The following is a 25383-nucleotide window of genomic DNA, read 5'->3' as shown; positions in this document are numbered from 1 at the left end:
CTCCAGCCTTGCGCTCCCTGGAGAGCCTGGTGGGACAAAAGTACCTGCAGGTCTAAGAAACGGAGAACAAGATTACCTCTTCCAGATGCTGGGCTGAAGGCCTCTGAGAGAGCGGGGTCTCTGACTCACTGCAAGAACGCTCATCTTCCTCTTCATGCAACACGGAAGAATTCTGGGACACAGACCTGCAAAAGTCCAGAGAGAGGAGCATCTGAAGCCAGTGTCCGTGTAAAGAATGGAACTGGCCTGTACTCCCGTGAGCCAGACTCCACAGGAAGAAGGCCCAGAGGGAAGGGGAGGGGAGGGGGGGGACCCAGGTCTCAAGGAGGAGGATGGAGGTGGGAAAGAGCCCTCGGGAGGGACTGAGAGTTCTTCTGGGTGTCAGAAAACCTCCGCTTTACCTTTAACTCCTTCAATAACTCGTGTCCAAACCAGGAAAAAACCACTGACATTTTTAGGGTCTCAATTATTTTTATCTATAAAATATGCTCCTTAACTCTGCCACAGAAAGCTTCTCATGGCTTGTGCCTAGTTGGGTTTAAATGCCTAAGAGGTACAGGTACAGACCATAATTTCCTTCAGTCTTTAGACTACGCTCCCCATGGGCCTCAGTTGACCCTAGGGATGTCCTCTTCACATACCCTGTCCGCCTGCCAAAAACACACAAGATTTGCCTGTCTGGATTCTCCTAAGTACCCACATGCCACCTTATTTCCGCCCCCTAAGGACTGGGGTAACCTTCTGCATGAGTGTTAGCGCCAGGTCTTCCGTGAAACAAAGAGCTCTGGGAACAGCCCAAAGGGTCTACCCTGCCCTTGGGGACCCAGGACATGAGCCGGTACTGAGGACGGAAAGACGGAGTGAAAGCATATCACCAGGGACCCCAGGGTCAACACGGTTGAGCACCAACCACTCACTTGGAAAGACTCTTTTTGAGCTTGATGCCTTGGCTGCTGCAGTCAGACAGGCGGTCGAGCGGGGAGAGTGTCCTGCCAGGGGGCAGGTGGCCATCGCTGCCGTAGGAGGGCAGCATTCCTGACAGGTGGCCATCTCCAAGCACGTGGAGGGCTGGGACCGCTGGGGATGGGGTGAGGGGCCCATTGAGGGCTTCCAGAAGAGACACCACTTCATAGCCTGGTGGAATGTTCTCTGAGGACTAGGGCAATCAGAGACGGGTTGAAAAATTAATTAAGTACTCTTTGTTTTATGGCATGATCGTGTTTCTTGCTCTACACTGAAAAATGTTTTCTTTTACATCTGGTCTGGCAAGAAGAGCTTCTGTAAGAGGCCAAAGAAAGATAAAATGTCAAAGAAACCCATATTCCGAGATTCCACTTAGAGATGAACTTCTTAGTAATGTTTATTTTTTATTTTTATTTTTTTTTAAGATTTTATTCATCCATTTCAGACAGAGTCAGCGAGAGAGGGAACACAAGCAGGGGGAGTGGGAGAGGGAGAAGCAGGCTTCCCGCTGAGCAGGGAGCCCAATGCAGGGCTCGATCCCAGGACCCTGGGATCATGACCTGAGCCGAAGGCAGCCGCTTAACGACTGAGCCACCCAGGCGCCCCAGTAATGTTTATTTTTTTTTTGATTGTAATGGAAATATATGTTCATTACAGGAAGTTTGAAAAATACAGAAAGGTAAAAAAAAGGGGGGCAAAGAATCAATAATCAAATCTCCCAAAATAAAACTTTTAATACCATTCTGGTGTATTTTCTTCCAATCTTTTTCTCTGTATGGTTTACACAGTTATATACTCTGTAAATAACAATTTTATATCCTGCTTTTGTCAGCAAACATAAACATTTCCCTTCATATACGTCCCCTTTTCATAGAGTCCACATTTCCTACCTCTTCTACTCATGCTGGGGATTTAGCAATGTCCGACATTTCCTACTGTAAACCACACTTTTTTTCTTTAAGATTTTATTTTTTTGTCAGAGAGAGAGAGAGAGAGAGAGAGAGAGCACAAGCGGCAGAGGGGAGAAGGAGAAGCAGACCCCTCCCCCCACTGAAGAGGGAGCCCAAAGTGGGGCTCGATCCCAGGACTCTGGGATCATGACCTGAGCTGAAGGCAGATGCTTAACCAACTGAGCCACCCAGGCGCCGCTTACTTACTTACTTACTTACTTACTTACTTACTTACTTATTTATTTATTTATTTATCTATCTGAGAGAGGGCACATGTGGTGCAAGTGAGCAGGCGGAGGAGCAGAGGGGGAAGGGGAAGGAGAGAATCTGAAGCAGACTCCTTCCTCACTCAGCACTGAGCCCAATGCGGGGTTCCATCTCAGGACCACAAGATCTTGACCTGAGCGGAAGGAACTCTTAAGCTATCAGACTGCACGACCCAGGTGCCCCCCATGGAGTCTCTTTTGAAAAGCTTTCGAATCTGAAAGGTGAAAAATGGTATCTCATTTTAATTTGCATATTGTGGATTTTTAATGTGGTTAACTTAAAAAAAAAAAGATGTTTAACCAGCTAAGCATCCTCTTCTGAGGATTTTATTTTTTTTTTAATTTTAAATTTTTATGTTTTTCCTCTTCTGAGAATTTTAAAAAATATCTTTTGTCCATTCATTTTCTGTTTGATTCATAGGAGCCATGGCAAAGATACTAGGTTTCTCTCTGATATAAATGTTGTGAAGACATTTTTTTTCCTTAAGTGATTCATGGTTTGCCTTTTAATTTTAATCCTTTACACATCTTTTACACAACTGAACTTTTAATTTTTTTATGTGGTAAAATCTACACTTTATTTTTTCTGTAGCGTTCCTCTGCTTTTAAGCTTAGAGAGTCCTCTCCCATTCAAAGTCAACTAAACACTCACCTAGAAGTTACTCTCAGTCTTTAACGTTTGGTTTGCTTTGCTTTTGCTTTAATATAGTTAACCAGTTACTCCGTCTGGAATTTACTCGTTAATCGGGTAAGGAGTGAGGTTCTAAGCTGATTTTTCCTCCGTAAATAGCTAACTAATTATCCTAATACCACGTACTGAAGGAGGACTCTCCTCCACTCGTGTGTGAATCTGGAGAAAGTGTCCGCTAGGACCACACAGCTTCAGGCTGCATTCTAGCGCTATCTACTTGCCCCGTGACACAGAAGTGAAGTATGTCATCCACTTGGCTCCCAGTTGCTGGAGCCATGAAATGGGATAAAGAAAAACGGTTACCTCCTTCGAGGACCCAGATAAACATAGTAAATGGTAGTCCAATGCAAAACAATCATCCCCTTGTTCCTGCTCAGAGGGAGCTCCCGACTGGGGTGAGGCTGCAAGCAGGCTGCCCCAGGCACGGTGAATATTAACTGGACGCCGAATTCCCAAGGAGGAAAAGGGGGACTTAATGATCAGTATCCAATTTTCCGTTGTAATACTGGTTGGTTTTAACACAACGTGACCTCAGCCAGCTTACTAAACACTGCAGCTTGCCAAGGTTTAATTACTTGTTGCAAAGTCAGGTAAAGAAGGATGAAAGATGCAAAGCACCAGCAAGGAGACCAGAGCGCTTGCTTCCCGGGTGGTCCCGGTGCCCAGCCCAACTCACCGAATGCTCTTCCGAGTCAGACGTCTGGGACGAGATGATGGGGTTAAAGCTGGTTGGGGACAAGGGGCCCAATTTTTTCCTCATGGCCCGGATCTGAAGCAGTGCCCGGAAGGCTAGAAGAAGGAAACAGAGCAATCAGGCCATGCTGGTGCAGGAGTCAGGATGAACAGGAGCTGGGGCACAAACCACAGTCCCCCCTCCCGCGCGGCGGTCAGGCGGTCAGTTTGCAGACCCTCCCATTGGGTCTTGGCCTGCAGCTCTGGGACTCACGCAGTCGGCAGATGGGGCAGTTGTTGGCCTGGTAGCGCAAGGTGTCGGCACACGTGTTACACAGGCAGAGGTGGCGACAGGGCAGAATCAAAGTGTCCCGGACATCTGAGAGACACACCACACACTCAGCACTGTTATCGCTTACTTCATCCTCAGCCACCTGTCCCAGGAGACAGAAACGTAGCCAGTGACACAAAGACCTTGGTGTCCTCTCTTTTCTATACAAGCAGCTTGCCTGAAGAGCTGAGACGAGGAGTAAGAATAAAATCTTACATTTACTTGGGACTTTACAGTTTAGCAAGTGCATTTGCATACTGGGTTTCACTTATTCTGGGAGCTGTTTATCGCAAGCCATCCTAGGGGGCTCAGACGGTCGGGGCAGAGACATAAGAAGACCACACGGGGAAGGGCAGTGGCCACGTGGGAACTCTGCAGGGTAGCCGGGTAACCGAGCGGCCAGACCTCTGCAGAGGAACTCATCCAAACCTGCCGATGCTTTTCATTTCCAAAGTGATATACGCATAAGCATCTGGAATGAGGAAGAAAATACCCTCCTCGGGCCAAACTGATTCCAGAGTTTGGCATGCTAAATCCCTAGATCCTAGCTTCATCAGAGCGTTTCTCCCTCTGCCTCCTGGGAAAAGTACATTTAGAATTTTGGATAGAACTTGCCTTAGAATCTTGTGTGTTGTACTTGTTTTCAATTCCATAGATCTCCTGAAGGAGGTAGCTGACGCCATCTACCTGAAGAGCAAACAGCAAAGTTCAAGGGCAGGCTGACTCGATGGAGAGAAAGTGGGAACACGCCACTAAACCTTCTCTGGTAACCAAGGACTACTGATTCACAATGAAAAAAATCAAAGGCCTAGACAAGTAAAGGATGCTTTTATTTACTTATGTTTTCCCTTTGACAGGGAAAAGAAAATCAAATGTTTAATTCACCCACCATTATGCCCAATAGGGAACATAAAAGTTCACAAATACAACACTAATTCGTGCACTGCAGCTCACTGTTAGGAAAGCATAGTTGAGAAAGGCACAGACTGGCAAAAGGGTGGAAGAATATGCATCAAAATAAAAGCATTAGCTATATAATAGAAGTGAAGTGTGGACATTATAAAAATAAAGGAAAGGAGGGGCGCCTGGGTGGTGTAGTCGGTTAAGTGTCCAGCTCTTGGTTTTGGCTCAGGTCATGATCAGGCGGCAAGATTGCGCCCTGCATCGGGCTCCATGCCGAGCACCAGGTCTGCTAAAGTTTCTCTCTCCCTCCCCGCCTCGCGCTCTCTCTAAAATAAATAAATCTTCTTTTAAAAAGATTTTATTTTTTAAAGATTATTTATTTTTAGAGAGAGAGAGCGAGCGCACAAGCAGGGGGAGGAGCAGGGGGGAGAGAGAACCTCCTGCAGACTTACCCTTGAGCACGGAGCCTGATGCAGGGTTGGGTCCCATGACCCTGAGACCACGACCGGAGCTGAAATCAAGAGTCGGACGCTTAACCAACTGTGCCACCCTGGAGCCCCATAAATAAATAAATCTTAGAAAAAAATAATAAAGGAATGGAACAGAGAAAGAAAGAGAGGAGAAACAGGCAAGGGAAGGAGTGGAAGGGAAGACATGAGAAGAGACAAGGAAGAGAGTAGGACCCTGAAGGAGAGGCCGATGGAGCCCCTCCGCCTGCACGAGCCACCCCACCACCCACACGGCCAAGGAGCCCTCTTGGCCCTATTCCTTAAAACCCCAACTTCAAGGCCCACTTGCCCTAGCCCGGGCCACGTCAGTGTCAAAGCAGGCCCTTCCCTTGTTTCTCTATGTGAGCCCACTCCCCCCTCTGCTTCACCTCTGCCCCACTGAGGTCCTCCCCTAGGACTGAGCCTGTCACTGATTTCACATCCCACTCTCCAGTTTGACAGAGTCGGCTGCTAATGTCAAGCCGGCAACAGGAAAATAGATAAACCATTTACCTTGAGCTACCCTAGCCTTTCCATCCGCTCTAGGTGTCCTGGAGAATGAGGCCTCCCCATGAGACAACTCACCAAGGCTTGGCCTTCCCAGGCAGTACCCTGGGCTCAGGATCTGTTTTCCCCTCTGCCTTTTAAAACTTGTTTCAGGGGCGCCGGGGTGGCTCAGTTGGTTAAGCGACTGCTTCGGCTCAGGTCATGATCCTGGAGTCCCGGGATCGAGTCCTGCGTCGGGCTCCCTGCTCAGCGGGGAGTCTGCTTCTCCCTCTGACCCTCTTCCCTCTCATGCTCTCTGTCTCTCATTCTCTCTCAAATAAATAAATAAAATCTTAAAAAAAATAAAAAAAATAAAACTTGTTTCAACCTACTAATTGATTAAATTGGAAAGGATATTATCAACAAATTTATACTCAGGTGTTATTGACTGCTATTGACCTCATGAAGAGGCAAGAACACTTAACCCCCAAGAATGAATAATGCATCTATCGCCCACCTGCAGGGGGCCTGCCAACGCGCCCGGCACCACTCTCCCCTCCTCACTCTCTCTGACTCTGCTTCCACTCTGGCAAAAGTGGAAAAAAAAGTACTGGCACCTAGCAGGGGTTAGGAGCAGACACAGGCATAACTTGCTGGTCATTCTGGGAGGGGGCAGATGGCCAGTAAACTTGGGATTTTAGAAAAGCGGTGGTGGGATGAATTAAGCCCAGGGCCCTAATTGGCTCTGAAATGGACCCCAACACTTTATCCTTTAGCTTGGGAGTGTTCCTCACCCTGGCATTTTATTTTTTTTTTAAGATTTATTTATTTGAGAGAGCGAAAATGAAAGAGAGAGAGAGCACATGAGAGGGGGGAGGGCCAGAGGGAGAAGCAGACTCCCCGCCGAGCAGGGAGCCCGACGCGGGACTCGATCCCGGGACTCGATCCCGGGACTCCGGGGTCATGACCTGAGCCGAAGGCAGCCGCCCAACCAACTGCGCCACCCCGGCGCCCTCTCACCCTGGCATCTTAAAATAAAAAGAGCTCTCCCTAAACCTAATGTCAAGAGACGAATCTTGTCCTTTCGTTTCTCAAGCCTTTTGCTCAGATAGTGGCCGCCTCGACACCAGCCATCCTGGAACAATAAAGACACCCAACATCAGTATTCCTTTCAGGCCACCCAAGGAGTTTCTAACACACAACAGTACTCCCTTTTTCACTTTTCGATTAAAAAAAAAAGGGCAGTGGGAGAGAAAGGAGGGTGCTTGGCAAAAGAGAAAGAAAGAGAAAGATCAAAAGAAAGAAGGGGGGGCACCGAGGAGCCCTGGCCGTCAAGTACTTACCACTTGTTTCTGTTTGAGGGGCTTGACACAGAAAGTTCCATCTGCGTGCTGGAACGAAAGAGGCCAGTTATGACCTGGAGGCGGGGGCGGGGCAAGAAGGTACCAGGCGTTCCTGGTTACTGCTCTCGATTATACATGCCTGCAATTGCAGACTCCTCACACCCGCAGGGCCTTCCAAGTACCCAGCCTGACCTTTCCGTTTTAAGAAGAGGAAACTGCGGGGCGCCTGGGTGGCTCAGTCGTTAAGCGTCTGCCTTGGGCTCAGGTCATGGTCCCGGGGTCCTGGGATCGAGCCCCGCATCGGGCTCCCTCCTCGGCGGCAAGCCTGCTTCTCCCTCTCCCTCTGCTGCTCCCCCTGCTTCTCTCTCTCCCTCTCTCTCTCCTCCTCTGTCTCTCATGAATAAATAAATAAAAAAAAAAAAAGAAGAGGAAACTGCGGCCTCGGGAGCTGCAGGTCACACAGCAAGTTAGCAGCAGGTGCTGGAACTAGACCCCAGGGTAGCCTCCGGCTTGACCACATCCTCCGAGCCGGACCCATCCTGCTGCACTCAGGCAGCCGGCAGACAGGGCTGCCCGCGTCCCCACACAAAAGCCAGTTAAAAGTAATAAAATTGAGGCCCTGTGAAGTTACTCACCTTTTCGAAAGTGCCCAGCAGTACATGGCAATGGCCAAAATACTCTGAAAAAAATAAAATAAAATAAAGGCACATGGATGAGGAAGAAAGCCCAACACCACATCTTGATGCCCGTCTACCTTCCCCAATTCCCCGTACCCAGCAAACCAATGCTCTGGGCTGTGAGGAAAAGGGGCACATTCTGTAACCCGTGCTGCTCTCGTCTGCCTGAGGAGCACGCGGGGACGTAGAGACCACCTGCCTGATCCCGATGGAGAGGGCCTGTTGTTCGTGCACCACCAAAGGGCAGTGTGTACAGCGAAAGAAGACAGAAAATGCCCATTACCGTCTCCTTCATCCACCACGGCGTGGACCACTAAAGGGTAAACCTCTCGGTCCAGATCAAAGCCAAGCTGAAGGGAGAGAAAAGGGAAAAAAAAAAAAAAGGACTTAACATGTTGAAATGGCACAGTAATCCATCAGGGAGGGAGGTGTCGTCAAGAAGCATTAACTTCGGGGCGCCTGGGTGGCTCAGTTATTAAGCGTCTGCCTTTGGCTCAGGTCATGATCCCAGGGTCCTGGGATCGAGCCCCACATCGGGCTCCCTGCTCGGCGGGAAGCCTGCTTCTCCCTCTCCCTCTGCTGCTCCCCCTGCTTATGCTCTCCCTCTCTCTCAAATAAAGAAAATCTTAAAAAAAAAAAAAAAAGCATTTAACTTCATCTCCGCTCTGGTTCATCAACCTCGTGACCACCTAAGTCTGTTTCATTGAAGGCCACGGTTTCTTTCTAAAGCCTTGTGGCTATAAAACCCTCTAACTTGCAGTTTCTTTTCTCCAAGCATGGCTTTCTCCAAGTATGTGAGGTGAATGGGCTACTTTGGAACAGAAAAATTAACGACATTAGGTATCTCTTAAGGGCGTGAAGGAGTCACAGGGCTGAAAAGGACAGCGTGGCCTCCGAGCATCCAGGGAGCCCGGACACTGCTGGCCGTAGTCTGGACGAGGCCCTAGGCCCCTCTGGGTCCACGTGAGGAACCGGCCCCTGCACCTCCGCCCAGCAGCCTGTCGCCTGGTCCAGAGGCCGCTCACCTCCTCCTCCGGCCACTCGGAGGGGTCCACGGTGTGAGAGGGCAGGCAGAACTGCTGACAAACCCCTCGCTTGTAGTGCACCGTCTCCGACTGCAGGCTGTTGTCTTTGGGGATGTAGCTGTTGAGCAAAGAGGGAAGCAAACCAAAAGTCAGTATTGAGCCCAGACAGAGGGGCCATTTCCTCTGTCCCACGCCTGGTCTCATCAGCAGGCTCTAGGTACAGAAAAGGAAAGGAAAGAAAACATTTCCTTTATCATCCGTTTCCTTTGCTCTTGCTCGGTCATGCCGCTAAACTTATCCATTCAACCCACCCATCCGCAGAAAGGCCGCTTAATTGATGTTTAATAGCATCTTGATGAAATGAAAGGTTCTGCGGCCACCTGCCACTGCACACGATGGCACAATTTGCAGGGAAAAGGTAAAGAGGTGGGGCTCTGGGACGAAAATCCAAATTCAGGAGCCAGATCTCACCTGGCGGTAACAACACCTTTCCTTCCATGGGCGAGCGCGGAAGGCGTGGACCCTCACCCGCGTGGGAAGGACGCGGCTCACCTGGTCTCTGGTTCTCACCTGGCAATCCCATTCTGGAACTCTTCCGTGGCCTGATAGTAGATGGTGATGGCCACCCGAGCGTCAGTGTCAAAGGTGAACTCCACGTTGTAGCGCACTTTAGCTCTGCCAACCTCTTCTCCAGGGGTCTTTACCTCCTCCGCACACCTGGAAAACGACACAGACTCAGCATCTGGGGGATAGCAAATCAGTATTTTTAAATTTATCTTCTTTTTTAACTTAATACATTGTGAGCTTCTCTCCATGGCCATAGACTTTAGGCCGACGTCTTCATTCTGAATGCTGGCCGAGTCCCTCATGACACTGTGGGGGGGCATTTCGGTGGTACCTGATACTTCATAGTGCTAGTGAACGCTCGGGCATTGGCCAGATTTTTTTTTTTTTTTTTTTTTGGTTTTTACTGTAATCGAAGTTACTACTCACATAGTTTCCACGAGGCCTGTCACAAAAGCAGCAGGCCCCCCGCCTCCCCTTCCTCCTCGTCAGAAACCATCTCTACCTCTTTTAGCTGATTATTTTGGCATTTACCTGCACGTTTCTAGAGAACATGCTTACACGGTTCTTGACTTTTCAGTTTCAGGTGTTATCCACGGACTTCCTACCATGGGAGCCAGGTTTTCTTTCTCTTTCCTCTCGCTGCCCCATGTAAGTACGCCCGCCCCCCAGTGCGGACTTCATGATTCTGGTAGCTCAGCACCTTCGTGTCTGCATTCCTGTGATTATATTCACATGATCCCCAGCCTAGCCACAGAGTAATCGCTGATTATTTGTCTTTTCCTGCATCAGTTTTTCTTGGGAGTTTGGGCTGATTTCCTTTTTCAGTGGCTCCGTTTTCTGTGTCTTTTATCGTCCACCCAAACCCTAGCCCTCTGCTGGCTGGTTAAACCTCTCTCCATGTTCAGAAGCGCCAGGTGCTCCATGCATTTCGTCTTCTTGAGGAGGTGCCCAGTGGACCCCAGGCCTGTTGTGTGCCTGCACACAGCCTCCAGGGACCACCCTCCCCCATGGCCCTGGCGAGTCCCCGCCACCTCCTTCCTGCATCTCCTGACTTCTTCCTCAGGGTATGCTTCCCTTGTGGCAGGGCCCCTCTTCCACTAGGATGTGTCGGAGGGACAAACTCTTTGAGAGATTTTATTCTACAGTCATACTACATTGGAAGTTTGGTTGAGTAAGGAGTTCTAGGTTATAAATACTTCTAAAAAGCCATTTGAAAGCATTGCTGCATTACCTCTCAGCTTCTAGTGTTGCTCCCAAGAAGAAGCTATTCTGATTGCTGATCCTGTTTTCCTATGATGTAGGACCTTCGCCTTATCATCCATTGACCTGGGCGCTCCAGTGGTCCTTGCCATTTAGAAACTCAGGCCCTCTGGTTCTGGGAAATTCTCTTAAATTAGTTATGTCATTAATGATGCTTTCTTTCCTTCTATATTCTCTGTTTTCTTTCCAGAACCATTAGTTGGATGTGCGACCTTGTACCCCGGCACTCTATTCTTTGTATCTTTCCTCTTTTCTGTATCTCAACCTTTTCGCCTCCACTTTCTGGAATGTTTCAACTTTTCCTCTTCCATTCTATTGGCTTTATCATTTCTGCTACTATGTTTTTAATTTCTGAGTCTCCCCCTCCCCCCCCGTTGGTTTGTTCTGCCACTGTCTTTCATATTATGGACATTCCTTATGCATCGAAGAATCTTTGGTTGCCTGCTCATATTTATGAAATTTAAAACCCCAGAGACGCCTGGGTGGCTCAGTTGGTTAAGTGTCTCCTTCGGCTCAGGTCATAGTCCCAGGGTCCTGGGATAGAGCCCCACATCAGGCTCCCTGCTCCTTGTGGGCTCTGTCTGTCAAATAAATAAATAAAATCTTAAAAAAAGAAAAAGAAATTTAAAACCCTAAGGTGCCTGCGTAGCTCAGTCAGTTGAGCATCTGACTCTTGGTTTTGGCTCAGGTCATGATCTTGGGATCCTGGGATGAGCCCCGGGTTGGGCACTATGCTCAGTGCGGAGTCTGCCTCCCCTTGCCCTCTGCCCCTCCCCCGGCTTATGTGGGTGCTGTCTCTCTCTCTCAAATAAATAAAATAAAGAGAGAGAGAGAGAGAGAGAGCACAAGCAGGGGGAGAGGGAGAGGGAGAAACAGGCTCCCCACTAAGCTGGGAGCCCAACATGGGGCTCAATCCCGGGACTTGGAGATCATGACCCGAACTGAAGGCAGACGCTTAACCGACTGAGCCACCCAGGCACACTAAATAAAATAAAATATTTAAAAAACGAAAGTTAAAAGCCCTAATTGGAACTCTGAGTGCATGGTGTAGTTTGGGGACCCTGGGCTTCCCCAGGGACTGATCTGGGTCTTTGGAGGAAACTCCAAGGCCAGTCTCTTTGGTCTTCCCATCCGGGAGGGTTCTACTCCTCAGAGACAGTGTTCCTCTCTTTGGACGAAGGCCTGGGGGCAGAAGGTGTGAGGGCGGCAAGCTGGAGGGTTCAACATCCAGTGTACCTAAATTCACTTAGCCCCCATTTTTAGTATTGCATTCAACCTTAGCTGTGCCTGGGTCCCCTGAGTTCAGAGTCTCTGTTTTAACTTTTCCATTGAGAATCGTCTGCCAGCCTTCCGCCAGGGTGTGCGGAGGGCAACTCTGGCTGTGCAGCATAAAGGGGGGGATCTGACAGCCTCTTCAGCATGCTTCCCACCAATCCTCTTCATTTTTGCCTCCCATCTCGGTGTCCAGAGGTCCTGGTACTGCCAATTCCTGAGCCTTCGGGGGTAACAGTTTAACTGGGTGATTCTCAGCTTTTCCTTTTGCTCACTCAGGATTCTGATCTCCAGGGCCTGCTAAGTTATTTAACACTTGCCTTTGTTCTAGTCCCTAAACCGCACTGCTGTGGCTTCTTTCCCAACCCCCCAGGTCGTCTGGATTAATGCTTTTAAAAAATACTCGTTAGTGGGTTTTGCCTGGAAGCAAAAGATGTTCAATCCTCCAACTTTACCTGGAAATCTATGAATCAGAATCTACCCTATTTCCATGATCTTGGAAAAACAGCAAGAACACCCTTCACTCTCATGGTTATTGAATAGCGCAGATGTTTTCCTCCTATTATCTTGTTGAATCCTGACAACAGCCATGAAAGGTAAAGTGTGGTGTTGCTCTCTAAGCTCAGGGACTTATGTGAGCTCAGTGCTCGGTGCTCGCAGAGCTGGGAAGCAAGCTGGTCTTCGGCTTCCAGGCGGGGTTCTGCTAGCGCCTCCCAGCACTGCACTCTGCTGGAGCTGTGGCCCTTGAGCCATAGCCAGCACTTGAGCCATAGCCACGCGTGATGAGAGAGAAACACAGTGCAGAGAGTGACCTCAGGAGCCTCAATCCATTCTGCTGCCTCGGGGACTGCCCCAGGGAGGGTGAAGTGCCCCAGGGAGGGCGAGCCCCCAGCTGCAGGCTGCTCCCCGGCAGAGCACCTCCCTCCGAGGCTGCCTGGTCCCCAGAGTGGACTCCGGGGCTGGGGGAATAGTTGGGGAAGCAGTCAAAACTTCAGGGACAAATGAAATATAAAAATGAAGAGAGAAAGACAGAAAGTAAATTAGTGGTTGCTTAGGTCTGGAAGAGGGTTTTGGGGGGGAATGTGGAGTCACCATGAGTGAGTTCAGGGTCTCCTTTGGGGGGTGATGAAAATGTTCTAAAATTCGATGGTAGTGATGATTGCACAACTCTGAAAATACTAAAAACCACTGAATTGTACAGCATGTGAGTTTTATCTTAATAAAGTTGTTATATTAAAACAATTATCTGAGAGAAATAAACCTCCTAATGTTAACAGGACTGACATCTTCCTTTGTCCATTTAGAAAAATCTGGGACCTGTGATTTGCCCTCGCCAAATCTGCCTTCCCAGGGGACCAGTGAGTGCATTAGCAGATTGGCACGCTATCTGCAGCATCAGTGTCAAAATTACACTAGCTTAGGGATCGCACAGAGAAGGCAAGTGTTGATGATAATTAATGTTGATGATGATGATTAACCAACCAGCCGAGGGCACTACAGAGGAAGGACACATGAGATGAAGAGTAAATTTAAGCAATAAAATAAGGATTTTATATTCCAACTTCAAATATCCCATTTTTCCCTAGGCTTGCTGAAGCAGTGGCAAAATTCAGTTGTTCCGTCAATAATTCTTTTTTTTAAAAAATCATAAAACAAGGATAATAAGGACTGCTTCCAGGAAAGGGAAAATCCTTCACAAACACAGACGCCAAGTTCTGAACAATCTAGATGCAGGAAGACCTAATCTCCAGGGCCGGGGCTGCTCGGTCAGTGCCAGGGCAGTTCACGTCCCTGAGCCCTGGGGGATCAGACTCCGGGGCTGGCAGAAACTGCTTCACAAGTCTCTGGGGGGAGTCGGCTGCGCTGCACCCAGAACCTGGCCTGAGCCCTACCCCAGGGGAACTTACTTTACGAGTCTTAGTGTGTCCTTCCGGATGTTGATCAGGCTTCTCAGAGTCTTCACGGGCTCTTGGGGAGGTGGGGCAGCATAAGGAAACTGTCAGAAACAAAGTGGGAGAAGGCAGTGTGTTTAGAGAGACCACTAACTGTCCCCTGCTGGCACAAAGCCTCATGGCTGACAGAGAACAGCCTTTCGAGGTGAAATGGGAAGGCCCCATTCTCCTAACTGAGGACACCAAGACCCGACATGTTAAGTGAATTTGCTCAAGGTCACAGCCAGTGGGAGAACGGGGATTCGATTTGGCGTCAAAAGGGCTAGATTTATCTGCTTTTTCCATTGTAGGCAGCTTATTTGAGTCAGCATTCAAAATGTGGATAACTAATAAAAACTCCTACTGAAGTTCCAAATACCAAAGGACACACTGTGGCCGAGTTAATCACAAAAGGCTTTTCCATCTGACCTGAGACAACAGGGAGCCAGACCTGCAAGGTTTTTCCTTCAGTGAAGCCACATGGTGTCTTCGGAATTTAGGAACTGCAAATAAAAGAGAAGCCCATCATGTGTACAGAGCTGAGGCTGCAAACAGTGAAGAACAAATTTTCCCTGCAGCTGGTTATATAAAGCAGAGTTCTTGAAAATGTGAGCCAAGAGCTATTTTGGGGTCATCAAAGGTTTATGATTGTCATTTACCTTATGCTTTCACTCTTTCCCTGTTGAGATGTGGAGTTCTGCATGATGATGATGAGATAAGGAAGGGGACACAGTAGAAAATTTAAGTGGGGTTTGCTTTCAGACAATTAAGAATGATTTTAAATGCTGCCAGTATTGTTCTAGTGTTATCTGGACAATAAACATTTTTTACACATAATTCACAGAAAACCCACCGACCAGTCTTTGTAGCTTGGCAAAACTGTGGTACTCCTAGCTCTAGAATTGTCTACCTCCTAGTGCTGGGATCAGAAAATAGGACACCGACATGATCCTCTAATTGCGCCTTCACAGATTTTTGCTGAATGTGGTTCTTTTTCTTGGGAAACATAATTTAACCTATGGTACATCTGATTTTATATATTTAATATGATTGCTGATAATTCACTTGTATGAATGTGACCCTGAAGTAAATACATTCCGTCTACCTTATGTGCATTCAGATTACCCACTTTGTGGGTATTATATAGCAACACTGAATGTGTTCATTGATACATTAAACATATATTCTTTTAAAATATAGAATTGTTGGGCGACTGGGTGGCTCAGATGGTTAAGCATCTGCCTTCGGCTCAGGTCATGATCCCAGGGTCCTGGGATCGAGTCCCGCATCGGGCTCCCTGCTCAGCGGAGAGCCTGCTTCTCCCTCTGCCTCTCTCTCTCTTTCATGAATAAATAAATAAAATCTTTAAAACAATTTATAGGATTGTTGGTTTTTCTAATTACAAAGCAATACATGTTCAAATAGAAAAGCTGAAAAACACACAAAAAATGCAAAATCGGCTACAATTTCACCACTCGGCAATACCAAAGTTAACACTGCAGAATGTGTCTCTCCAGATAGGCGTCCACCCCCTACCCATCTGTCTCCTCACCTACCCTCTGTGTCTAGGCATGGTTTCAAACTGTGCCCACTATTTTATTCTCTTTTTCACTTAGAAAGATGTGGTAAGCATTTCAAAAGTCTATAATCAGACATGACTATACACGCTGGAGAAAGAGACAGTTTATTTAATCAATTTCATAGTATTCAACGTTTTCCATTGGTTTTACTCTTTCTTCTTTTTTTTTTTGCCAATACAAATGTTGTGGTGAGTGCCTTGTTCCTACATTTCTGCATGCTTGTTTGATTACTTCCTTAGGACAAATTCCTAGAAGTGGAATTACTGGATCAAAGAGTAAGCATATTTTTAAGACTTTAAAAAATATTTTACCAAATTGTTCTCCAGAAAGCTGATTCCAATTTTGCTCTCCCACTGGCAGCATATGAGGAGGCTTTTCTATAGGAAAGCTGCAATTCTAGTTCAGATCCTCTCTGTGGCCCATTTCCCCACCCCCCACTTCCCTAGGCTGTCACACTAAAGGAATTTAAAACAATTTTAAAATAAGCTTAAGCAAAAAGTAATTAGGCAAGAAAATCCGACACAAATGCTAGTCTATTCTAAAGCCAAAATAAATGACTTTGGGATTAAAATTTTTTTCTGGAGTAGCAAAGTTAATCATATTCATTTGCACAGGTACTTGGGAGTTATCCGTAACTCCTACCTGAGTTTAAAAAAAAAAAAAAAAGGCGATTCTTCTTTCATTCTTCACCCTTCCCCCCGCCCAAAAAAAAGAAAAACAAAAGGAAAGTGAAAAAGAAAGATGAGTGTTCTTCGTCTTCCACTTAGAATAATCCTGGAGCTTCAGTTCTCTGTCAAAAAGGTATTGACCTTGAAGGTTCGGTCCATTAGTCTCTGAGCAGACCAACCTTTATTCTTTGTCCACCAGTCTTTACCTAAAGCCTGTCTTCATTGTGAAAAGTGCAACAGAATTCCAGAAACTGCATTTGGGTATCCTTCATGAAGCTGCTCAGTTTATATACTCCAGATGATGTCTGAGAAATGGGAAGGCATTCCATAAGGCCGTCTTGAGCTTGAGGCAAGAAGTCAGGATTGGCCTTACAGAAGGCCTGGCAGTCCTCTGTGGACCCGGCGGCACATTTTGTACAAGATTGAAAGGCCATCTCTTCCCCTTGACGGGCCTAGTTGCGCCAAGGTTGTATCTGAGAGAAGAAACTCTGTTTGGTCCTTCCTTGTCACCATTTACTCCTTAATTTAGTGGATGCTTACTGAGTATCTACTATGTGCCAGGATCAAGCTGGGTTCTTTATATAATTTTTTATCTTACTTTATTTCGTTGTGGTAAAATACACATAATATGAAAATGTTCACCTTCACCATTTTAAGCACACAGTTCAGTGGCCTTAAATGCATTCACATGTCATGATATCATCACCACCATCCACCTCCAGTTTAAATACATTCTTATTTGGTGCGCCTGGGTGGCTCAGTCAGTGAAGCGTCTGCCTTCAGCTCAGGTCATGATCCCAGGGTCTTGGGATCGAGTCCCAGATCAGGCTTCTTGCTCTGTGAGGGGCCTGCTTCTCCCTCTCCCTCTGCCCCTGCTCGTGTGCTCTCTCTCTCAAACAAAAAAATAAATAAAATCTTTTAAAAAAATAAATTTAAAAAACACATTCTTATTATTCTTATTTAATATGCTCAACACTAAGAGACATGTCTGCCACACACACCAGACTGTCAGGTCCTCGAGGAACTCAAAAATATGTTGGTTGATTAGATAAATGAAGAATGTCAATATTAACATCCTCATTTTGCAGATGAAAAAACTGAATTAAAAGATTTGTGTAATTACTGAAGATCCAGGGCTAATGAGTCGTAGCACCAGGATTTGAACCCAGAGCCAGGAATTGACTCCAAAGCCACATTCTTTCCATTGCAGCTGCCTTAGCTAGTGCAGGGCAAGCTGCTCTGATCCCGGGGGCTCTCTAGGAGCCTGTGTAAAGTGTAGAGAGTCTGACAGTTAAACACTCACTGCAAAAGATACCAAATCCTGTTCAGGTTCTGAAAGCTAGTCGAAACTCTGGATTACATCCTTATGCTTAGCCAGCAGTACATACAGAAGCAGATCTAATGCAATACTCCTTTTAAATTTTAACAGGAGTATCTACGGTCTTAGAGAAAAGCTTCCTTGGAGCACAGCATGACAAAATCCTTTCGTTCGTAAGATCTAAGAGCACCTGCAGAAGACATGAACGTACATTCAGGGTATGGCGGTGCCAGAGAACACTGCCAGCAGCAGAAGCAGCCACTGCTCACCTCCTGCCTGAGCTGCTCAGAAGCGTGGTACTGATAGATATTTCTAGAACACAGTGGTTTCTCCTCAAAACTATTTTTAAGGAACAAAGATGTGTATCCATCCATTCAATACTCTCACTTCGCCCTGAGTCCCGTGCTGGGCTTGGGATCTGGTGAGGGACCAGGCAGCCCTCTCTTGGTTCTGTCCGTAGGGGACCCAGAGCTGTGACAGCTTGCATCTGGTCCAGCACCCTCCCAGGACTGGCCTGCTGTGTCTGTACTGAAATTAGCCCAAATCTCAGAGTCCTTTAAATCCCGAACATCTCAAGTCCATCACAGGAGTATAGTAGAGGCTCAGCCAAATGAACTCTTTCAACGGGCCCCCGGGGACTGCCCATCCAGGTTCTGCATGAACACTGAGCAAGTGAGTCCCTCTTTGGCCTTTACCCTAGTGTTCATCAGTTTCCTTTTACACTTGCCTGACACTGGCCAAGTGCCACCTAGTGACCAAATGAGGAACTGCCAGTTTAGACGGAACAGAAGCGGCGTGCGCTGCTGAACGAGTCTGTGTGTGTGTGTATATCAACCATATAGCCTAGATTTCTTTTTAAAGATTTTGTTTATTTATTTGACACACAGAGAGAGAGAGCACAAACAGGGGTAGTGGCAGGCAGAGGGAGAGGGAGAAGCAGGCTCCCACCAAGGAGAAAGCCTGAGGCAGGGCTCGACCCCAGGACCCTGGTATCATGACTGGGGCCAAAGGCAGCCGCTTAACCCACTGAGCCACCCAGGCGCCCTGTCCTAGATTTTTTAAACCATTCTAATTTCTAATTTCACGTATTTTGTTAAACTACCCCAACAGATGCACTCAGATTTTGTTGTAGAAAATATGTTCACAATGCCTATGAGGTAGTAAGATATCTTATTTTAGTTGTAAATTATTGGGCAATTCCCAGCAGTCTATAAAAAGGACTACAGTCATTCAGAAAAAATAATTAACTTCGATAAAAAGTTTCGTTTTTTTTTTTAAATACACAATGTACTAACATTTGCTATTAGCCTCGGGCTTGGTCATATGCATACAGCACCCTCCATGTGGCCGTTGGGGGCTCCCTCAGTTGGCTACTCTGTCCTTTGACAATGCCTCCATCATTTTGTGAGCACTTCCTTACTTTTTAGAGTCACAAGATATTCCAGGTTAATCTTATGTTTTTCTCCGTCCCTGGAATTGATCGTGTCTCCAAAGAGCCCTGGATTTTTTAGAGAAGTCTACTTCATACCATGATGTACTCACTAATCTTTCACTAATGAAGACTTGATCTGTTTCTAGTTTTCACAATTACAAACAATGATGCCATGAACATTCCTTGAAAGGAAACTTAATAGGAAAAAAGGCTGAAAAATAGGGGGGGAAAAAGGGTGGGGGAGAAAAACAAATTAAATGCACTAATTCAGTTTTTATTTAGGAAAGAAAATGCTCCAAATGCCAAAGCCCTGCTTCAAAGAGAAAGGATATTATTTTAGATAATCTATAATTAAGATAGAAAAGTACTCATTTTATACATTAGCAGATATGTAATATTTGTGCCAAAGAATCAAATAATAGTTACTATGGAAACCAACATCTGGGGTCATATGAATAACTCATTTACAGCACTACACGAATGCTTTCTTTTATAGATTTTAGGACTCTTATATTTAAATTTCAGTTCCTTTTTATTTAATGTCTGCTTATTTTCTCAGCTTTTTCTACTTCCCCTCTTCTCAGATGTGTAGTGTGTCCAAGACTTACCAGTGGGTATTTTTAGACTGGTGATGCTTTAGAACATTTTCTTAAATCAGTGTCAGGGGAGAACAGTTTAGTCTCGGCTTGAACGTTGTGAAATGAATACAAATTTGCCTATTTAACCAGCCCTGAGACAGACTGTATTGGGCTTGCTGTGGACCAGAACGTCAAATGAGCTATATTTACAGCAGTAAAACCTTTTTTCACTAATTTCCCATCCAGTCCTCGTGGGGAGTCAGTCACCAGTGTAGAAAGACTGGTGATCACAAAGCTGATAACATGTGAGACAATCTTTTCACATACATCAAAGATGTGAAGGAGACACTAAGAGGGTGTCACAAGATGACCTTAACACAAAGATGCTCGGTGTCCAGGTTTGGTTACCAAAGGAATCAATCCAAGAAGGCAGTCTATTTATAGTCTGTTAACTCCTCTGCAAGGTTCCCTGGCAGGAAGCACACAGGACCAATGTCATGGCTATGCGACATCACATCTAACGTTGACCTTTTCCAAAATACTTAAACCCTAGGATGAGATTATGCCCAGTTAACCAATTCTCTCCAATCACCCTAACAGGTGATAAGAAAAGCATGAAAAATCCACTGCAGAGTAAAGCATCCACCATAAAATCACACAGATCTGGGTCAATGACCATTGCTATGTACTGCTTTGGTGACAACTGAAACCTACCTGACTTTCAGTTCCCCACTGATAGAAAGCTTTCACCAAGACACCACCACCCCCCCAAACAGGACCCAGATAAAGAACAACCCACTCATACTGTGCTTCTAAAATAAAAGTACCTTCCTGAAGATGAGCTATTTTTAGCCATAAAGGATTTTGCCTAACACCAGATAATTTTAAAGGGGGTTAAAAGGGAAAAAAGAAGTGCTTTTATTAAAGCAGACAGTCATCTTTTCCCTCCAGCAAGCTGGTAAATAATGACTAATGGTCAGAGAAACTACTCCTTTCAGACAAGCACTCCATTCTAGACGCCTGACTTCCGGATTTCATCTGGTCAGAAGACTCATAACCCAGCTCACAAATAAGAATCCACTTTTAAACAAGAGATTTTGAGATGCCTGACACTGAATATGCCCAGGGAGACAAGGACCGGTATTAGTCGAAAGAGGTATTTTAAAATACACCACACATATTTTTTTCTGTCCCCAAAGAAGCATATGAATGTTCTAATGCCACCAAGTGTTATTTTCCAGTCATTTTTCAACAGGCCAATTACTAAGACAGGCAAGAGGAACAAAGTCTTCTTCATTCCATATTTCAAAAACAAAAAAACCGTAAGCTGGTCTTCAAGTTGAAAAACTCCAGGCTGTCCTTCTGTGCTCCCACTGAAATATACTGACTCTAATACGACATAAATAAGGTCCAAGATTAATTACAAGAGTTGTCAAGTCTCCTCTCATATTCCTGGAAAGAAAATACGCTCTGGCTTGAGAAAAAAGAATAACAGTAGGAAATACAGAAATAGTTAAGTTTACAAGCCAATCAATGACAGGATTCTCAGCCCTGGTAAGGTCTGGTGACTTTGGCTAGGCTATCTATTTGCAGATATATCCCTAGGAAGAAAGCCATTACTCTGAGTCAGTAACCCTATTGAGATTTTATTTTCTTCAGCTAACCATGAGATTTGTAAATCCCATATAATCAGCACACAATAAAAACCTACAGCATATGTTTTGATAACTTTCTTTTTTTTTAAGATTTTATTTATTTATTTGACAGAGACAGAGATAGAGAGCAGGGACACAAGCAGGGGGAGTGGGAGAGGGAGAAGCAGGCTTTCTGCGGAGCAGGGAGCCCAATGTGGGGCCCGATGCGGGGCTCAATCCCAGGACCCTGGGATCATGACCTGGGCCGAAGGCAGACGCCTAACGACTGAGCCACCCTGGCGCCCTGATAACTTTAATTTCTAAGTTATTAATATTATGATCTGTATTCTGCAGCTAATTTAACAAGGCGACATTCGCTCCACTTTGTCCTGCTAAACTTCCAAAAGTTTTGAGAGCTCTGATTATTCTTCAGTCACCCTTTAACAGCAGTGAATACCTAAGGTTATATAACCCAGCTGAACTACTTTATTTGGCTCCTATGAAAGCTTAAGCTCATTGAAGTATGCTATACAGTAAAACCTAGCAGCTACAACTATAACCTTTATAGGTTGAATATAAATGGTGGATCTCAGAGACAAAATGCACATATTACAGTATACCAGGTGCAGAGTCCAACTCCAAGGTCAATTTTTGTCACTGGTTTCCCTCTCCTCCTGTGTTCCATCCCCATCCCTCCCTTGGCCTCCTACTTGAGACCTCCGCATCTCTCCATGTCCATCACCTGTCACCTCTTAGCCCATTCTTGCACATCTCCACTCCTTTAGCCACATCGTTTAACATCTCCAATTTTCCTCTTCTCAGCAACTGTGTCTCTATGGCTCTTCCTCTTTTTACTGATTTCCCCCAGGCTATTAAGACCCTGAGCTTCTGATCACCTTTCAGGGCCTGTCGGGGGTGATTCCAGGTCATCAAGAATAAATAGGTGTCCTGGCATTAACCATAAGCTTTCTGAGACTAAAAATAGCCAAGTTACCAGTTTAAACATGGTACAAAACAAAGATTGTACAATGAATAATAATTCTCCAAAAAGCAATACACGGTCACATCACCTAACATCATTAATCTGATTCCTAGGTTTGTTATTCTTGGCCATTAATACAAAGATTCTTTAAGTGCTAGTTAATAATCTGTTAAGAAAGCATAGCTCCCTAATTAAGTGGGAAGTCAAAAGTTCAGCAAGGATTTAGTGACTGGCTTCTAACAAATAAATTATGGAAAAGGAAAGATGTATAGTGGGTAAACCTGACAGACACCACCTTGACCAACTGATCAAGGTCACCATCGGCAGTACTAAGATGAGCTATCATGCACCTCTGAGGTGATGCAATCAGGGGAGCACTTACCTCCTGGTAGTTTTCCCCCAAATCTATAACCCTGGTCTAATCACAAGAAAACACCTGAAAACCAAACCAAGGGAAGTTCTACAAAATACCTAACCAGTACATCTCAGAATTGTCAATGTTATGAAAAATAAGGAAAAACCAGGAAACTGTCACAGATTAATGGAGATGAGGAGATGTGACAAGCAAAGGTATGGTATCCTGGATTAGATTCGGGAACAAAAAAAGACACATGAGTGGAAAAACTAATGTGGTCCTAATAAAGTCTGTAGTGGTTGTTGTTTTTGGGGGGGATGGTTTGTGAAAAGAAAGCTGAGTAAAGTCTGTAGTTTTAAAAAATAGTAATGCACCTATGCTAATTTTTAGTTTGGATAAATGGACCATGGTTGTGTAAGAGGTTATTCAGCAAGAGAAATGCTAAGATGCAATGGAAAGAAGGATCTCAAAGTAGAAGGTATAGGTCTCAGCTCTTGTACTACTGGTCATATAATTTCAGACGAAATTATATTTCAGATGAAATTACTGTACCTCACTAAGTCCCCACTTCCTTACCAGTAAAATATGCTTACTATTAGCTTCCTCATAATTTGTGAGATTAAGGGCTCTATTAATCAAGGTCCAGTTAGGAAAACAGAAACCACACTGGTTATTTTAATAGAGAGAATTTAATATACGGTACTGGTTAAACAGGCATTAGAGAACTAAAACAGGAGAAGGGGACACTGAGCTGACAGCAAGTGACCTCAGGAAGCAGCTCCCTCCTCTTTGAGCTGAGGGGACAGAGAGGAGAGGTGGGGGTTATCAGATCCCAGAGGCCTGCTGAACCTAGGACTCAGAATTTCTCTTCTTTTTTTTTTTTTTTTTTAGATTTTATTTATTTATCTGACAGAGAGAGACAGCGAGAGCAGGAACACAAGCAGGGGGAGTGGGAGAGGGAGAAGCGGGCTTCCCGCTGAGCAGGGAGCCCGATGTGGGACTCGATCCCAGGACCCCGGGATCATGACCTGAGCTGAAGGCAGACGCTTAACGACTGAGCCACCCAGGCGCCCTCTCTTCTTCTTCTTGAGTATAGTTGATAGAAAGAAACTGAAGATGACACAAACGGAAAGACAAATATTCCATGCTCACAGACTGGAAGAATTAATATTGTTACAATGTCTATATTACCCAAAGCAATCTACAGATTTGGTACAGTCCCTATTGGATTTCTGAGGTGGGCCCTTCTCTTCCTGCAGTCCTTCCAGCACCCTGTGTTGGTGGAGCCTGGCAGGGAGCAGTGGGTGATGGAGAAATGTGACCCCTGGGCCCCAGCCCCAGCATCTGGGGAGGTTAGAGGCCAGGAGACAATGGCTTAGCTATTATTTGTGAAATAACTTTGTAGACCATCACCTCTGCCCACTGGTACTTATTACTATCACTACTTCTGTGAAGTGCTCAGGCCGACTGCATGCTCTCCTTTTTTTTTTTTTTTAAGATTTTATTTATTTATTTGAGAGAGAGAGACACAGCGAGAGAGGGAACACAAGCAGGGGGAGTGGGAGAGGGAGAAGCAGGCTCCCCGCTGAGCAGGGAGCCCGATGCGGGGCTCAATCCCAGGACCCCGGGATCATGACCTGAGCCGACGGCATATGCTTAATGACTGAGCCACCCAGGCGCCCCTCTCCTCTTTCTTTTAAACATATTTTAAGGTATGGGTTAACTGAGGATATACACTTGTGGTGTTTCCAGCATTTAAAATGTTAATAAATAGAAAAAATGGCTAGGGACTACATTCTCTTATTATAGTAATCTTTACTGCAAAGCTCATTTATCAGTGCTGCCTTCTCAAGACTGACTTCTGTAATAATCGGGGCTGCTATTTTACCTGATGGGCCTGGCAAGACCATTTTAGAGATTACAGTAAGTGTGCTTCTTGGGGATGCTACCCTGTACATGTAGCGAACTGTTACTGGACTCAGAAGTCTTTGACTTTTATAGAATTGGTAGAACAGTTTCATTACAAATTAAGGTCACTATGCATCTCTTTAAAAGCTGAAAAAATTAACCAAATTTTTCTCTGAAATGCAACAGCAATAAGCATAGTTTCCCGTAAGGTGGTGCGTCCGATGACAACAGGAAACAGAGGTGAGAGTGTGTACATTTAGCTTCAGTATGTTTCAAAGAAATTTCGAGGAAATTCCTACAACACAGATGCTTTAGTTTCACTGCTGAATACCACTCAGATCTTTGTGTTCTGGTTTGTTAAGAAACAGCATTAACCAACAAACCACAAGTTCAAGTGTTTTAGTGGCACTTTCCGAGTCAGCAGAACTTATGTCATAAAGTTCCTTTCTCAGAGCTTCTGTGAAACTGAACAACTCGAGTATCACGTCCTCCCCATGTGTGTGTCTGTCTGCTCTTCCTGCCAGACTATAAACTTGAGGGAAAGATCCAGTTAGAGTTGTCTTTGTATCACCCGGAGCGATTAGACCAGAACATGGAGAAGATAGAAATGGGTTCAAATACATGAATAACATCTTCAGAAAAGCAGAGCATGTGCCCATGATGACTCTCAGGATTCTGAATATTTGCCCCTCAGGCTAAACGGCAGGCTGGCACAAAGAGTGTTCTTCACAAAGTAACTGGAAAACACACACTGCCAAGTGTTTTTTAATAAAGGGTTTGTGCATCAACATTCATTAAGTTTAACTAGGCGCTAAGACCTTCTGGTCTTGCCAGTGAACTGCATGCGGGAGCAGAGAATGAAAATAAGACTATTTAATAAAGTAATGGCACCACCAGGAGCTAGAGACGCAGTTTCAGGCCTCGATTCTTGCACTTACTGATAAGTGAGATTTCAGGTGAGTAATTTATTGTTTCTGGGCATCAGTCTCATCTGTAAAATGGGATTTACAGCCCTCGTCTATCTCCTAGGGTAATTAAAATCAAATAAGAAACGTTTTAAAGAGGGGCGCCTGGCTGGCTCAGTTGGTAAGCAACTGCCTTCG

The 25383-nt window shown here is 45.6% G+C and overlaps 1 protein-coding gene across 7 annotated transcripts in view; it reads right to left on the bottom strand.

The window, feature by feature from the left end:
• The window catches only part of RNF157 (ring finger protein 157), a 77372-nt gene that overhangs the window by 14237 nt on the left and 37752 nt on the right, over positions 1-25383 (bottom strand). For 6 of the 7 annotated variants that reach the window (XM_073886048.1, XM_073886046.1, XM_073886049.1 and 3 more), the window contains exons 3-13: positions 13802-13890; positions 9366-9512; positions 8796-8913; positions 7970-8120; positions 7729-7772; positions 7094-7141; positions 4489-4560; positions 3817-3976; positions 3547-3659; positions 918-1156; positions 77-185 (exon numbers count right to left, since the gene is read on the bottom strand). In XM_073886048.1, coding sequence (XP_073742149.1) covers positions 77-185; positions 918-1156; positions 3547-3659; positions 3817-3976; positions 4489-4560; positions 7094-7141; positions 7729-7772; positions 7970-8120; positions 8796-8913; positions 9366-9512; positions 13802-13890 — 1290 coding nt within the window. The remainder of the gene's footprint in view (positions 1-76; positions 186-917; positions 1157-3546; positions 3660-3816; positions 3977-4488; positions 4561-7093; positions 7142-7728; positions 7773-7969; positions 8121-8795; positions 8914-9365; positions 9513-13801; positions 13891-25383) is intronic. The other variant, XM_025859583.2, reaches the window with a different exon arrangement.

Source organism: Callorhinus ursinus, unplaced genomic scaffold, assembly GCF_003265705.2.
Source record: "Callorhinus ursinus isolate GAN/ISIS: 27379988/994484 unplaced genomic scaffold, GSC_fseal_2.0 scaffold68, whole genome shotgun sequence".
In the NCBI taxonomy this organism is placed as follows: Eukaryota; Metazoa; Chordata; class Mammalia; order Carnivora; family Otariidae; genus Callorhinus; species Callorhinus ursinus.
Note: the sequence above shows the minus strand (reverse complement) of the source record. Positions and strands in the feature narration are given on the sequence as shown.